Source organism: Muntiacus reevesi, chromosome 8 (genome assembly GCF_963930625.1).
Source record: "Muntiacus reevesi chromosome 8, mMunRee1.1, whole genome shotgun sequence".
In the NCBI taxonomy this organism is placed as follows: Eukaryota; Metazoa; Chordata; class Mammalia; order Artiodactyla; family Cervidae; genus Muntiacus; species Muntiacus reevesi.
In genome coordinates, this window is record NC_089256.1 from 30,088,586 (window position 1) to 30,103,024 (window position 14,439).

The 14,439-nt window shown below is 45.1% G+C and overlaps 1 protein-coding gene across 6 annotated transcripts in view; it reads right to left on the bottom strand.

The window, feature by feature from the left end:
* Positions 1–14,439, bottom strand: part of ERG (ETS transcription factor ERG) — a 317,528-nt gene that overhangs the window by 117,862 nt on the left and 185,227 nt on the right. The window contains exon 1 of one of the 6 annotated variants that reach the window (XM_065943102.1): positions 11,757–11,891. The exons of 4 other annotated variants lie outside the window; for them this stretch is intronic. In XM_065943102.1, coding sequence (XP_065799174.1) covers positions 11,757–11,774 — 18 coding nt within the window. In that variant the 5' untranslated portion in view covers positions 11,775–11,891. Of the gene's footprint in view, positions 1–7,784; positions 7,959–11,756; positions 11,892–14,439 lie in introns of those variants that run through there. One more of the 6 variants, XM_065943101.1, reaches the window with a different exon arrangement.

Here is a 14,439-nt window from a genome sequence, read left to right on the forward strand (position 1 = left end):
AAAAACAGATTCATGGACTCACAGACCCAGAGGACGAATTTACAGTTGCTGGGGGGTAGGCATCGTTAGAGGGTTTGGGATGGACATGGACACACTGCTATTTTTCAAGTGGATCACCAACAAGGACCTACTGTACAGCGCAGGGAACTCTGCTCACTGTTATGTGGCAGCCCGGATGGGATGAGAGTCTGGGGGGAGAAGGGATACACATGGATGACTGAGGCCCTTGCTGATCACCTGAAGTCATCATGACATTGTTAATTGGCTGTACTCCAATACAAAATGAAAGGTTTAAAAAAAAAAAGACTCATGCATCACAACCCACGATTTCAAGGGGATCAAAGAGTTCACGGAGCAGGAGTCCTACTCCTAGCAATGTCTAACTAGTTACACTCCTCTTTGTAAAACCCAGGCAACAGACACGACCAAGGAGGAGAACAAGGGTCTAAAGCCATTACTTTGGAAACATCACATTGTCGCCCACTTCACGACAGTGAATTCTGCTGACAAATCTGTAGCAAGATTTGTCTCACCCCCCTGTGGAGGAGAGAGAATGTACAACAAACCACGCCTTCGCAGAGGCAGTTTCCATCCGGAGCTCTTCCTGCGTCGCTGAGCCTCTGGTCGGGCTGGCTATCTGTGTAGGAAGTGGACGCAGGAAGTATCTGTCTACAAACCCTTTATCCTCAAGGTAATTGCCACAGCAGCATTTTACTGTTTACCAAAGCAGTAAACATGCGATCTAAAAAAAGATGTTTTCCATCTCCAAAGAACAAGGCTTAAAAAAATATATATGTGTGTGCTTATTTCATAACCAGCTTCTTATCAAAACCGCCAACAATATGACTGTGCTCCCAAGACCGAGGGCGTCAGTGGGAACAGCCTTGGGGGTGGAACAGAAGCTTCACTCTCAGGGAGGCCCCCAAAACATAGCCTGGTTTTCTTCCCTGAGGTGCTACTCTAGCAAAGTTGATTTTATTTCTCTTCTTCCAGGCTTAACACAGGCTGAAGAGAGTCAGGGTTTTTGGCTGAACAGGTAAAATCAACAAAGACTTTCCATGTTAACTCAAACTGGCAGAATGGATAACCTATAAAGTCATGTGTAAAACAGGTAACTAGTAGGAACTCTGCTTTATAGTGCAGGGAGCTGAGCTTGGGGCTCTGTGATGACCTAGAGGCTTGGAACAGGGGATGAGGTGGGAGGGAGGCTCAAGAGAAGAGAAGATATATGTAAATTTATAGCTGATTCTTGCCTGGAAAGTTCCATGGACAGAGGAGCCTGGTGGACTACAGTCCACGGGGTCACAAAGAGGCAGACACGACTGAGCGATTAACACTTTCACTAACCCTTTCACTGCTGATTCATTTTGCTTTACACAGAAACTTACACACCATCGTCAAGCAATAATGCACCAATAAAAACAGGATGACAGACATAACATCTTCAAAAATAAACATGTCACTTGTATTTGATCTTGGGCCACATTCTTATTTTATATGCATGCTAAGTTGCTTCGGTCGTGTCTGACTCTGCAGCCCCATGGACTGTAGCCCACCGGGGTCCTCTGTCCATGGGATGCTCCAGACAAGAAAACTGGAGAGGGTTGCCATTTCCTCCTGCAGGGGATCGTCCCAACCCAGCGATCAAATCCACGTCTCTTGTCTCCTGCTTTGGTAGGCAGGTTTTCACCACTAGTGCCACCTGGGCAGCTCTTATTTGATACGAGGATATGAATATGCTTCTCGCCCTAGGAGGTCACATAAGAAGAAGTTAAAGACAGAACTCAAATGTGGACACACAGCTGCTGCTTTGGACTACCTGGTCAACCTTGTCTCTATTTCTTTACCCCGATGAAAATCTTGAGAGCCTCACTGTCCCAGGCTTCCTGGGACGACAGACGTGACTGGGTAGATGGAAGCAGGTCCAGGGAGAACCCCTGAGCACTGGAAGTGTTTGGGGAGGGGGGATCTTCTCCATGGTTACTGCTTTATGTTTTAAAAAGCTCCTGTTGGGTTGTCAACGAGAGCAGAGAGGAAGAAAGAGGATGGAAAGAATGTGGGCATGAGATGGACTGAGAGAAGCAGAGGGTGGCCAGACCCCCGAGCAGGGGTCTCCAGGGCCAGCTGCACAGAGGCTCTGGCTGCCTCCACAGCAAGCGCCTCCTGGCATCGTTTTAGGTCTCGCTCCAAGGCAAAGTACTGGGAATAACTGAGTGCTCACTATCCTGGAAGAGTCTTTATTTCTTCATCAAATGAAAAGAACACATGCATCAAAGGAAAACTGGCCACCTTCAGAAAAAAAAGAATTCACTACCTGTTATAAATTGGAAAAAAACTTTATGGATTTCCTGAGTTTGGTCCTAGAAGGAAAACTGATGTGACTCAAGTGAAGAATAAAATTAGCTAACAAGCATTAAGGGCCTCAGAGAACATTCCAGCTTGGTTCATCTGCCCGGGAGCTCTGTGAAGTGGAAAGCATGCGGCTCCCTCTGACGGAGGGAGACGCCCAGAGGAGGTGAGGGGAGGGACCTGCCCAGGGTGAAAGGCCCGGAGCCCACTCCTGCGCTCCCAAGAAGGGGCGGACGCCGGGCCAGGCGCCTTCCCCCGCGGAGGCCCCGCAGCGCCCGCTGAAGGCCCGGCCACCCGCCCAGGCCGGCCTCTCTCCACTTCCCTCGCCTTCACGGCGACGCCTCCCTTTCCTTGTCCGAGCGATAAGACCAATCCTTTCCCCACAGGGTCTATTTTAAGAATGAAGAAATGAGTGTATCAGGGGCCTCCCTGGGCATAAGATAAGCTCGGGCCGGCTCCAATCACCTTCACCCCGCTGACGCTCCGTGAACAGAAGGTGACACCTCCAGACAACGCAGCTCCCAGGGGGACTTGCAGTATAAAACCACGTAGTAATTTGTATATATATATATATATATATTTGTTTTTTGTTTTAACTTGGAGCAACGTCTTGGGAAATCTACCTCACATTGAGACACAAACTAATTATGTTGACAAATTCTAGAGTGTTGTTTCAACAGCTTCCTCTTCCTCAAAGGTGAGCATCGCCCGCCTGCAGTTAAACTTTAAAAAAATAAAACTCAACAGGGCCCAACGGGGTTCAGAGGGACTAGGACAGTGAAGCTGCTACTGGCTGACGATTTGAATTAATGAACTTGGGGGCCTGCGGAGGGGGGTGGTTGGGAGGGAAAACTTCTCTTCGGTGGTTGGACTCTATTTCTGTACTTGTTCAATGGAAAAAAAAATCAATGTGCTATCCTATAGTGTTATAACAGGAGGAGAGATGTTAAATCTTCAAGGTTGAATGATTTAAAGGCCATTGTGTTAAGATTCAGGAGTGCAAACTCTTTGCAGGATGTACTAGAAATGCTCTTTGTTTTACACTCCAGAAACTGACAGGCATTGTCTTGAACAAAGTCATTTGAAGTAACAGTCCTGATGTTAATGTTATGATTGGATTATGATGTGACTTTAAAAATAAATAATTTCACTTGGCCTTGGCATTTCTTTTCTAAATGTCTCAGCACTTATCTGTGGTGAACAGCAGATTACGGTTTTTCTTCCCAGAGTCTAGTTCCATGAACACCCCTACGGAAAGACTTGGGAAGGCCTGATGGAAAACTCGGGAGACGCAGGCGAGGAAGTTGATACTTCGGGTGAGGAAACTGGTATCAGCCGCCGATCTGGAATCTGGAACCACGGGCCCTTGGATGTGGCCAAATATGGAAAGAATTCTTGTCACCAAGCACGGAACTGGGTACTAGAGTTTTAGAGTTCTTGAATTTTCTAGTCCTTTATCTTAATCAGCCAACAAGACCATAATAACTGTCGCCTATAGGGTTTTCTCCCTCAAGAGTGGTAACATAAATGAGCTAATTATGGCAATTTTCATTATTTAACATATATCCTTTTTTCTCTTTTTTATTTTTAACTTATGAAAGTGTGATACATTTACAGGAGACATATCACTATATCCTTTAATATATTGTGGTGGTGTTTTTTTTTTCTCCCTGCATAGTAATTTAACATTAAGAGCTAAGGCAAATACCAAGGGAAAAAAAGATCATATGGTGCTAAATAGAGGAGAAACAGATTTGTGTCCCTGGAGCACGTTTCCCAGCCTCTCTCTAATCCTCCTTCCTTATCTGGACAAAAAGCACCAGGATGCAGGCTACAGTAAGCATCTCAAGAGATAATGTGAGCACCCAGCACAGAGCCTGGCATGGAACAAGCCATTGTAAGGATGATATTAAACTGGATTATGAATTCCAGATACAACACCTACCCTTGAAAAACTTTTTTTAAACTCTTTTTTTATATCAGAGAACAGCTGATTAAGAATGTTGTAGTTTCAGAAGGACGTGGAGGGACTCAGTCATACACATACATGTATCCCTTCTCCCCACACCCCGCTCCCATCCAGGCTGCCACATACCACTGAACAGAGTTCCCTGTGCTACACAGGAGATCCTTGCTGGCTATCCGTAATACAGAAGTGGGTACATATCCACCCCACACTCTCTAGCTATCCCTTCCCCCATTCTTCTCCCCTGATAAGCATAACTTAAGTGTCTTTCCTATGCTTTTTTCAACAGCAGCTCTATTTAATTTGTATTTAAACCAGGAGAAATATTTCTATAGTAATACATCTATTTAAAATCTGCAACAATGATTATCTTCCTGATATCTTAACTTTCTCTTTATGACCTTAAAGGATTTTAATCAACATTTATTTTTTTCAACAAACATTGACTGAACCCCTACAAAAAAAGAGATGGACAGACTGATCACAAAAAAACAGGTTCTGTGGTTTACATAGGTAGACACAGAATCACACGCCCAAATGCAAGCAGAGCTGAGAGCCGCGCTGACGAGAGAGAAAACGAGGCAAGAGAGAGGAGACAGAATGAGGAGTGATCTTAGATTTTATACAGCATGCCTCAGCCAAGTGCAATAGGGAAATAAGTCTGATCAAACAGGGAAGGAAAGTGTGAACGAGAAAAAGATCCAGAGGTCACAGTGGCTACTGTTTGAAATAGGTTTACAGCAAAAAAAAGAGTGTAATGAAACACTCTAATTAATGAAATAAAAATGAGATTCCATTTTCGCCCGTCCCAATGGCAAAGCTTCAAAGAGTGAAATATTCAGAGTTGTTATGAGTGCAGTGGAAATAAGTCTCATATATGACCATAAGTCGGAACTGGCACAACCCTTTTAGAGAATAAAGTGGTCATTTTTTTAAAAACTGTGGCAGAGACTTAAAAAAAAATATATATATATATATACACACACACACACACACACATACACATATAAATACACATACACACACATACCACTTGATCCAATATTTCCTTTCCTAAGCACTAAGACTAATAAAATAAATTTTAAAAAATTATATAGAGGGTGCATTGCAATGTAATTAGTGAAAAATTGAAAGCAATATTATTTCCTACAATAGGATGGGTCAGGCAATTCCCCTGGAGAAGGAATAGGCTGCCTACTCCAGTATTCTCAGGCTTGCCTGGTGGCCAGACAGTAAATAATCCATCTGCGAAGCAGGACACCTGGGTTCGATCCCTGGGTTGGGAAGATCCCCTGAAGGAGGTCAAGACAACCCACGCCAGTACTCTTGCCTGGAGAATCCCCACAGACAGAGGAGCCCGGTGGGCTGCAGTGCATGGGGTCACAGAGAGCTGAGCACAAGTGAGCTACCAGCGCACAGCACACACTAGGATACTGGTTACGTAAACCACAATACTCATTTTAGATGGATTATAACTAAGCATAAAAATTACACTTTCCAAAAGATGTCTGTGACGTGGGGAAACATGCGTCAAACAGTGTTCACTGAGACCAGCCGGATGGTCAGGGAGGCGGAAGGACAGACAGAAACACACAGTAGGAAGACACACGGAACGCTGATGCTCTTCTCTGGCTGGCTGAGCCCGGGAGCAATGTATACTGACTTTTTGCAATGATTCCTTTTTTTCATCTCCTCTATAGTGAGGATGTTTTATGACCGTAATTTGCACAAAACAAGATATGCATTTTTCAAAATAAATGCAAATAATTAAGAGAAACAACAGTGGAAGGATGCAACAGGCAGGAGCGAGAGGCTCTTCAGGCCTCCGCCCTCCGCCAGCCACGGAGCAAACAGCCTCCACCCTCAGAGCAGGACTGAAGCAAGCCTCTGAACAGCCGGTCCGTGAGGGAACCCTGGACGTTCTGCCTGCCCGGGTGTTTGGCTCCTGCCTAGCTGCACCCTTATATTATCCAGGGACTCCTAGAGCCCCCCTGGCCTGACCCCTCCTGGCTCCCGCGTGCCCTTCCCTGCCTGGGAGGCCGCAACAGTGACCTGTGGAAGCGACCCGCCCTTCTCCTTGTCTTGGTGGGCCCCTGGAGTTCACAACTGGAGCCGGCAATGGGGCACACAGACTTCAGAGCAGCGCCAGAAAGACAAGGCAAGTTCGCCAGCAAAGCTGAGATGCGCATCGTCTCGTGGCATCTGCCGTTCACCTGAACAGTTCCCGGAGCTCTGCTGTCCTGGACTCACATCAGAACAGGCATTAGGATCCCACCTTATAATTCCACCTTACAGGGGGCGGGGGAAGTGGAGCTCAGGACCCTGGCCCAGGGTCATGGGACTGGGAAGGACTCAAAGGCAGGGGTGTCTGTGGCCACAAAGCATCAGAAACCTCAGGGCCATCTGACAGAGGCCCCAGGGAAGAGAAGAGCTCTCCTCCACGCATTTGGGGTCCCCTGATGCATTTGAGGCCGTCCCTCAGCCTGAGAAAGGATCCCACGGGAGCAGACATGCCACCACCACTGGGAAGGCCTGGAGACACTCTCGGTCAGGCCCTCTTCTCAGCAGGTCTTACACGCAGAGAAGCTCTCCTCTAGGCTTTCCCACGGCCTCCTGTACCTTGACGCTCTTCTGTCCTAGCTGGTTAGATCAGTGCATCTGCCAAATTAGCCGGGTGCCAAGGGGTCCGGGAGTGCAGCTCTGGGTCTCCCCTTCCCACATAGGGAGCCTTAGCCTGCAGGTCTAAATACAGAAGTCATCTTTTCCTGAAAGCATCAGGGATAGCTGTTTCACTTATTTATTTTATTCTTATTTGTACAAACAGTTTTTCAACTTCCCTGGTGGCTCAGATGGTAAAGAACCTGCCTGCAATGTAGGAGACCCTGGTTCAATCCCTGGGTTGGGAAGATCCCCTGGAGAAAAGAATGGCAACCCACTCCAGTATTCTTGCCCAGAGAATCCCCATGGACAGAGAAGCCTGGTGGGGGTACAGTCCACGGGGTCACAAGCAGTCAGACATGACTGAGCAACTAACGCACACACATGGTTTTTCACGAGACATTAATAAGTGTATGTATGTGTGGGGAGGAGGGGCAGAGATTTAAACAAAGATCTGTTTTGTGAAAAAAAAAAAATAATGAAATAATCACTTTAAAGAAAAGATAGATAATTAACGAATGGTTCAAGAGACTGAACAAGAATAAAGAAATGGTGCAGACTTCCAGAATATTCTCCGAGAGCACTTCAGGCCCTTATAAAGGGGATCATGATAAAAATAACCCCCCAAATCCTATCTTTTCCAATTCCCTATCCCATGGCCACTGAGGCAGCATGCCCAGGAGGGCAAACTGTGTCCAGGGCCACCCACGGACAGGAACACAAGTCATTTTAAGATTGTTCAGCCACTGAGTCATGTCTGACTCTTGGTGACCCCACGGACTGCAGCATGCCAGGCTTCCCTGTTCTTTACCTCTTCCTGGAGTTTGTTGAGACGCACGTCCATTGCGTCGGTGATGCCATCCAACCAGCTCTTTTTAAGATCACGGGGGGTAATTCTACTTTCAGGCCAGCGCTCTGGTAACACAGCCGTGACTCAGTGGGACAGCAGTATTTTACTTTCTAATCCTTCCACTGCCACTGACTCCTAAAGTAACCGGAGGCGAAACAATTCAAATTTCACTGAAGCCAATGAACTGCTGAAAACCCATATGCCCCAGGGCTGTTCAACTCATTTGTCATATCCCTCAAAATACTATATATGAAGGAGATGAGCCTCCTGAGATTTTTACACACGTTGGATTCACACCTGATAGCAAATACTCAGCAAGTGCCTGCTATGTGCAAGGCACGAAATACATAGAAGTGTCATGTTTTTAAACTTTTTTTTTTATCTTCTTTTTAACTGAAGTACAGTCGATGTACACTATTGTAAGTTACTGGAATACAATATAGTGATTCCCAATTTTTAAAGGTTCTACTCCATTTCCAGGGCTTCCCAGGTGGCTCAGTGGTAAAGAATCTGCCTGCCAATGTAGAAGACTCGAGATCAGTCCCTGGGTTGGGAAGATCCCCTCGAGAAGAGAATGACAACCCACTCCAGTATTCTTGCCTGGAGAATCCCATGGACAGGGATGGGTCTCAAAAGAAACCAGACATGACTGAGCAACAACTTCGTTTCCAGTTATTAGAAAATACGGGCTATAATCCTAGGGGTGCACAGTGTGTCCTTATAGCTTATTTTATATGGAATAGTTCGTTCGCTTCACCGCTCACCTCTCTGTTACCCCTCCCCTCCCCTCTCCCCACTGGGAACCATGAGTTTCTTCTCCCCATCTGCGAGTTTGCTTTCTTGTTTGTTGCTGTGGCTACCTTCACTAGCTTGTTGCATTCTTTAGTGTCCACATGCAAGTGATATCACAGGGATCATCAAAACCCCCAACTTCTGTCAAATCAAAGAAAGGAACTTCTAGAAACAACTCACTGAAATAGGAGTCGCATTCTCCTTCCACAAGCCTTATTAGGAACTTTCCATCTCCTGTCTGGTTCTAAGAGGCTCTCCACTAACAGCTGCAAACTGGGCCTCTAGTTGCCCCCAAAATCCCCACAACTCCATCTGAAAGACTAAAGACCTTTACCCTCTAGGATCAGGGACTGTAACCTGTGGCTCCCAGGACCACCCAAGGACAGAAGTGGATTACAATAGAATTAGCTTCCCCTGTCACTCTGCAATTGGCTTTTCCTGCCCTTAAAAGCATTATTCTGAGAAGCGACTGCAGCCTTCATTAGACTCCCCAGTGGCCTAAGGCATAACAAAGGATCAGCGAAGTCTCTGGGAGACTGGATTAAAAAATCCTAACTGAAGCAAAATCAAATTCCAAGGCTAACAGCTAGCTCCTTGGAGTCAGTAAGCAAAGGCAGTGTGGTTTTGTAGAGAAGGCAGGAGAAGGGTGTTAAGGACCCCCCAGTATTGTCAGGTGGCTCAGAAGGCCTGGAAGCACCAAAACCGACTCAGGAATTGCATGTAAGGGCATCACTTATGATGCTTCTATAGGCTTCTATTAGAGCTCTTAATCTGATCTTAAAATTCCCGAACCTTTAAGGAGAGATGGACACATTCACATAAGCTCCCAAAATTTTTTTAAAATTCCCATGGGAACACTTTGTTCCCATTTCCAAAATATGAAGGGAAAGTGAGGGTGAGAATCACAAAGACAGGATAGAAACATTGAGCTTTTCAAAATGCCTCATAGGGTCTTATTCAAGCCGAAAAAAATTAACAAAGAAAGAAAGAAATCCACTCAGACACAGAGGAACAACTTCAATTCTGTGCATCTGATACCTGATCAACTAATTGATTTATTTACTGAAACAACAAAAAGCAGAGTGCATTTGGGACTGGCAATTGCCCATATGACAAACTGTTTCCTAATTCCAACAGGCAGCCATGGTCATAATGTTCCCGATGCTAATTTAAGCTTTGCGCTAACATAATTAAAACTGCAGTCAACAGACTCGGGCCGCCTTTTTTCCACTCTATAAACAAGTCTGTAAAATCATTTCATTACTTTACCCAGGAAACCTAGCAGAACATGTCTTGAAGGAAGTTACCTATAAAGAGGGTCTATTTTATTTTAACAGAAGATTAAAAAGGGTCCACTCGAAGTCATTTTGAAAGTTTACTTAAGCTATAGACAATATACAGAGAATGCAGTGCAACCAAACGTTAAAATAAGCAGAATATCCTGGATAAGTGTAACTGTTGCCAAAATTCATTCTGAAAAATCACAAGACATTGAAGCTTTGAAAATATCTTCATCTCTTAGAAATGTATACTTTAAATTAAACAATGACACATGTGTATTGTATGCAAAACACCCCACACTCTAAAAGATGGCCTGTTACTTCAATGTCCTTTGATACACTGATTTTTTGGAACAAACACACATAACTGTACCCGACCTATTCAAAATTTACAGAGAACATTAGATTCAGCTGCTAAGAAATATGGACATGAAAAAGGGTGAAAATAAGAATTAAAAAGGCAGCATTTGGGGTTATAAAATCAAACAATTTCTGCTTATATTGCTGAAAGTAGAGTATGTGAAACACTAGATTTTAAAATTTCTTTCTACATCATTATATTTCAGGAGACTTTCAATCCTTATAGCTGAAGAAAGAAAAATCTCTGTAAGACTAAAGTCTGTGAATCATACCTTGATGATTATTTTTTATATATTATTGACCATATCTTGTAAAACAAAACATATCTTGAGAAATAAAAGACTTAACAGAACTTCTGAAACACAGTGTATACAGTAAGTATTAATTAAATCCTCTCACACAACCATTTCAAATTCCAAATCAAGAAGGATTTTTAAACACTGTCATGGTCCAATTCTGAGCAGCTTCCATCCATATTCATGAGCTTTCCAATTAACTATAACCCTTGATGAAACACAGTCAAATGTTTTTCACCTTCATGCAGCAAAACTAAAGACACGCGACCAAGAAAACTTTCTTTTTTCTCTTTTCAATATCTAATTTTGCTGCTCATTTTTTCTCGTTTCTACAAATGTCACCAATCTGGGCTTGAAAATATTGTTAACAGGCCACTTCATGGACTCATGCTGCTGACTAAGCGTCCAACTGGCTTCACCACCAAAAATGAGGCCACATTTGCATTTTCACCTCCATGGATTCACCTCCACCTTCATCTCTCTATGCTACTTACCAGAAACGTCTGCAAGAAAAACAACGCATCAGAGAACAGACAGGCAGTTCCCACAAGGCAACCATCACGGGGAAGAAAGTCTACTCACAGTGCTCCAAGAAGTAGGTACTTTATTAGAGATAAATACATAACCGAACACAACGAATTACCACCATGCCAGTTATGAGAACGCCCCGTGCTCAGCCTGAAGGTTCCACAAAATCAAGGTAACACTGGCAAGTCCCATGACCGACAGACAGCCACTTGCTTCACCTCCAGAGGGACCGGCTGGCATCCCTGATGCTACGGAGGCCTTCGAGAACATCCGCAAGTTCAACATTTCCAAGCCCATCTTTGCCTCCGACCCTGCCCTCCAACCTCGCCAAGTCCATTGCCTTCCAGCGCGGAGGCACCTCCAGGCACCGCTAGAGACAGTTAAAAGAAAAGGAAAATTCGGACGCGCGCTGAAAAGCTTTTGCAAAAGTCATCCACAGCCCTCAACCGTGAATTTAGAAACCCCAACTTTTTTCTGAGTTTGAAGTTTTTAAGCCTTGCGGATGGTTGGAGTAGGAAAAAGGAAATTTACTAGGCAGTGCAAAGGAAATCTTGTTGTCCTCTATTGTGGCAGTGGGGGTGTTGCCCAATGCTAACTTATCTGCCTTGATAAAGGAAACCAAAGAAAAAAAGAGCAAGCACAAGATTTGGTCAAATGAAAAGGACCCCTCTGCTTACCTTAATAGTGCTGGCCATAATGCAATCAAGTTTATTGATCGTTAATAAATGTTAATAATAATTATTGCTTCTCTCTGACCAGAAAGTAGTTTTGATGAGGTTGTTTAGAGCGGATGAGATTGTGCTAAGTCTGGGAAATGAAGTCAGCCAATGGCAGGAAGAGGTTTCTATTGGTCCTGGCCGCCCAGCCCGAAGAAACAGGATATTTGGGAGTGGAGAGATAAGAGACCCTGAAAACAATGTTGTTTTTCTTGATGATATGCAGCCAGGAGATTTTTTTTTAATTAAAAAAAAAAAAAAAGACATCAATTGCCTGGGCCTGGGATGGCCACAGCAGGTGTGACCCCGTGTGCCGCCGTGTGACACGCCGCCTGGGGGGGGCAGGATACAGATGTGGCGGGACTCCGCGTGCCTTCACGTGGGCGGCGAGCACCCGGGGCCCCTGGGCGTGGAGAGTGCCCTGAAGCTGGGGGGCAGGCCTCCTGGGCCCGCGTCTCCCCGGATCCGCCACACGCTCAGGATGCGGGACCTGCGGCCCCTGGCGTCACACTCCCTGCTCCATCCTCTCCAGGGGCAACTCTGCAGGTGGTGCTTATTTCTTGCTGATAGGAGAGGATGTTTAATAATAGGATGCTTAATGGCAGTCATTCTTTCGCCTGCTGATTTTTAACCTTCGTTGGTTCAGCATCTCAACGCGAATGTTCCAGAACAGTTTCGTTTTCTCCTTCCAAACATACGCAATTGCTATCGGCTCCACAATAAACCAGACTTCCCTGGTGGCTCAGAAGTCAAGCACCCGCCTGCCGATGCAGGAGATATAGGAAATGCAGGTTCAAGCCCTGGGTCGGGAAGATCCCCCTGGAGGAGGGCATGGCAACCCACTCCAGCATTCTTGCCTGGAGACTCCCATGGACAGAGGAGCCTGGCGGGCTACAGTCCATGGGGTCACAAAGAGTCAGACACAGTGGAACACAAGAAACCAGTTAAAAATCCAAAGACTCTAGGATGAAAGTGACCAAGAGATATAAAGAGGAAAATAAACCTGTCAAATACTTGTTTTCAAATGTTTGCTTAAGACCTAAGGAACTTAAACAACTACACACGTTTTTTCAGCTGAAAACATCAAGTTGACCCCACTCTGACAAGTGTCCAGGCTGTAGACAGCAGACCCTGCGAAAACTCCTGGCTACACAGGGATGCCATATCCTCATTAAGTGTTTTAAAATCCGACCTGCAAGTTCAGGGCCACAAGTATGTTTTCCACTTGGAGGAAGTGCAGCTAACACAGGCCTGAACATTCCTTAGAGGGTTTCAGGCCTTTTAATTACTCACTTGCAGGAAATTACTTGTTCTCTGGAAGAAATAACATTTTGCTTTGAATGGACCCACACACGAAAGCTGGGCCAGTAAAGAGGTGTGGTCTCCAGAGGGGACCTGCAGAACACAATAGACCCAACCCTGAGTCATCCCGCAGCGCGCGGTCTCAGAGGTGGACGGTCACTGAGCTGACTTCACACAGACTTCAGGTCTGCCTGTGTCAGAGCTCCAGAAATGAGCCCGCGTGTCCACAGATTTTACTGATCCCACGATTTCCCCCCTGGCTTAGAACAGCAGGAGAAGGAAACCTGAGGAGGAGGAGGGATGGGAGGAGGGATGGGAGGAGGGATGGGAGGAGGGAGAAGGAGAGAAAGAAAGAGGGAGGGATGGGGAGAAAAAGGAGAAGGAAGAGAGAACGCAAGGAAGAAAGAAAAAGAGAGAAGGGGAAGCAAGAAAGAACGAAGGAAAAGAAACAAAGAAGGACCAAAGAGAACATGTAAGAAGTCTCATTCCCATTCTGTGTAAAAATCAGACCCTGACCAGTGCTCAGTATCTGCATTTTGAGGGGACGCTGATTTCCGCTCTTTTCATCTCCAAACAATAAATGAGATGGCAGGCTGATTAAAATTGTGTTTCCCCTAAAATTTCAAAGTACTGAGTTGTTTTATCTGGGCAGCTTCCATGAGGATTCAGGAGAGCTGGGGGGGGAAAAAACGCTCTTTCGGCTCCACTGAGATTCCTTGTTTTTAACTCTGCTAAGAAGCATCCATTTTTTAAATGTGAACGGTGGCACCCTAATCAGCAGAATTCTATTCTGGATTTTCCAAAGAGCATCCTTAAGTAGGGTAACCACTGTAAAAAAAAAACAAAAAAGCCAGGGAAGAAAGTTCTGCCTGGCCCCACGTCACCCCTGCACCACTGCGGCCTGGGTTCTAGCCCAGCCCTTGTTCCCCGCAGCAGGAAAGCAGCAGCATTTTTATGGAGATTTAATTCTTCCTTGAGGGGTCTTGCCCTGAACTCCTAGGTTCTTGTCTAACTCAATCAAAGAGTGCACAGTGAAAATGTTTAACTCTTCATTCAGAAATAATGTCAAACTTCAAATGCCACAGGATATCATGCATGTGAGAAATATAAAATATGACACACCCATAAATTTTGTTTAAATGATCACTTGAATTTTAAAAAAAAAAATAAAATATGACACAAATGAAGCTATTGAGGAAACAGAAACAGACCTACAGGCATACAGAAGAGATCTGTGGTTGCCAAGGGGGTGGGTCGGGGTGGGAGAGGGATGGTGGGTGTTTGGAGTTAGCAAATGCAAACTTGCAAACTATTATATATAAAAATGGATAAACAATAAGGT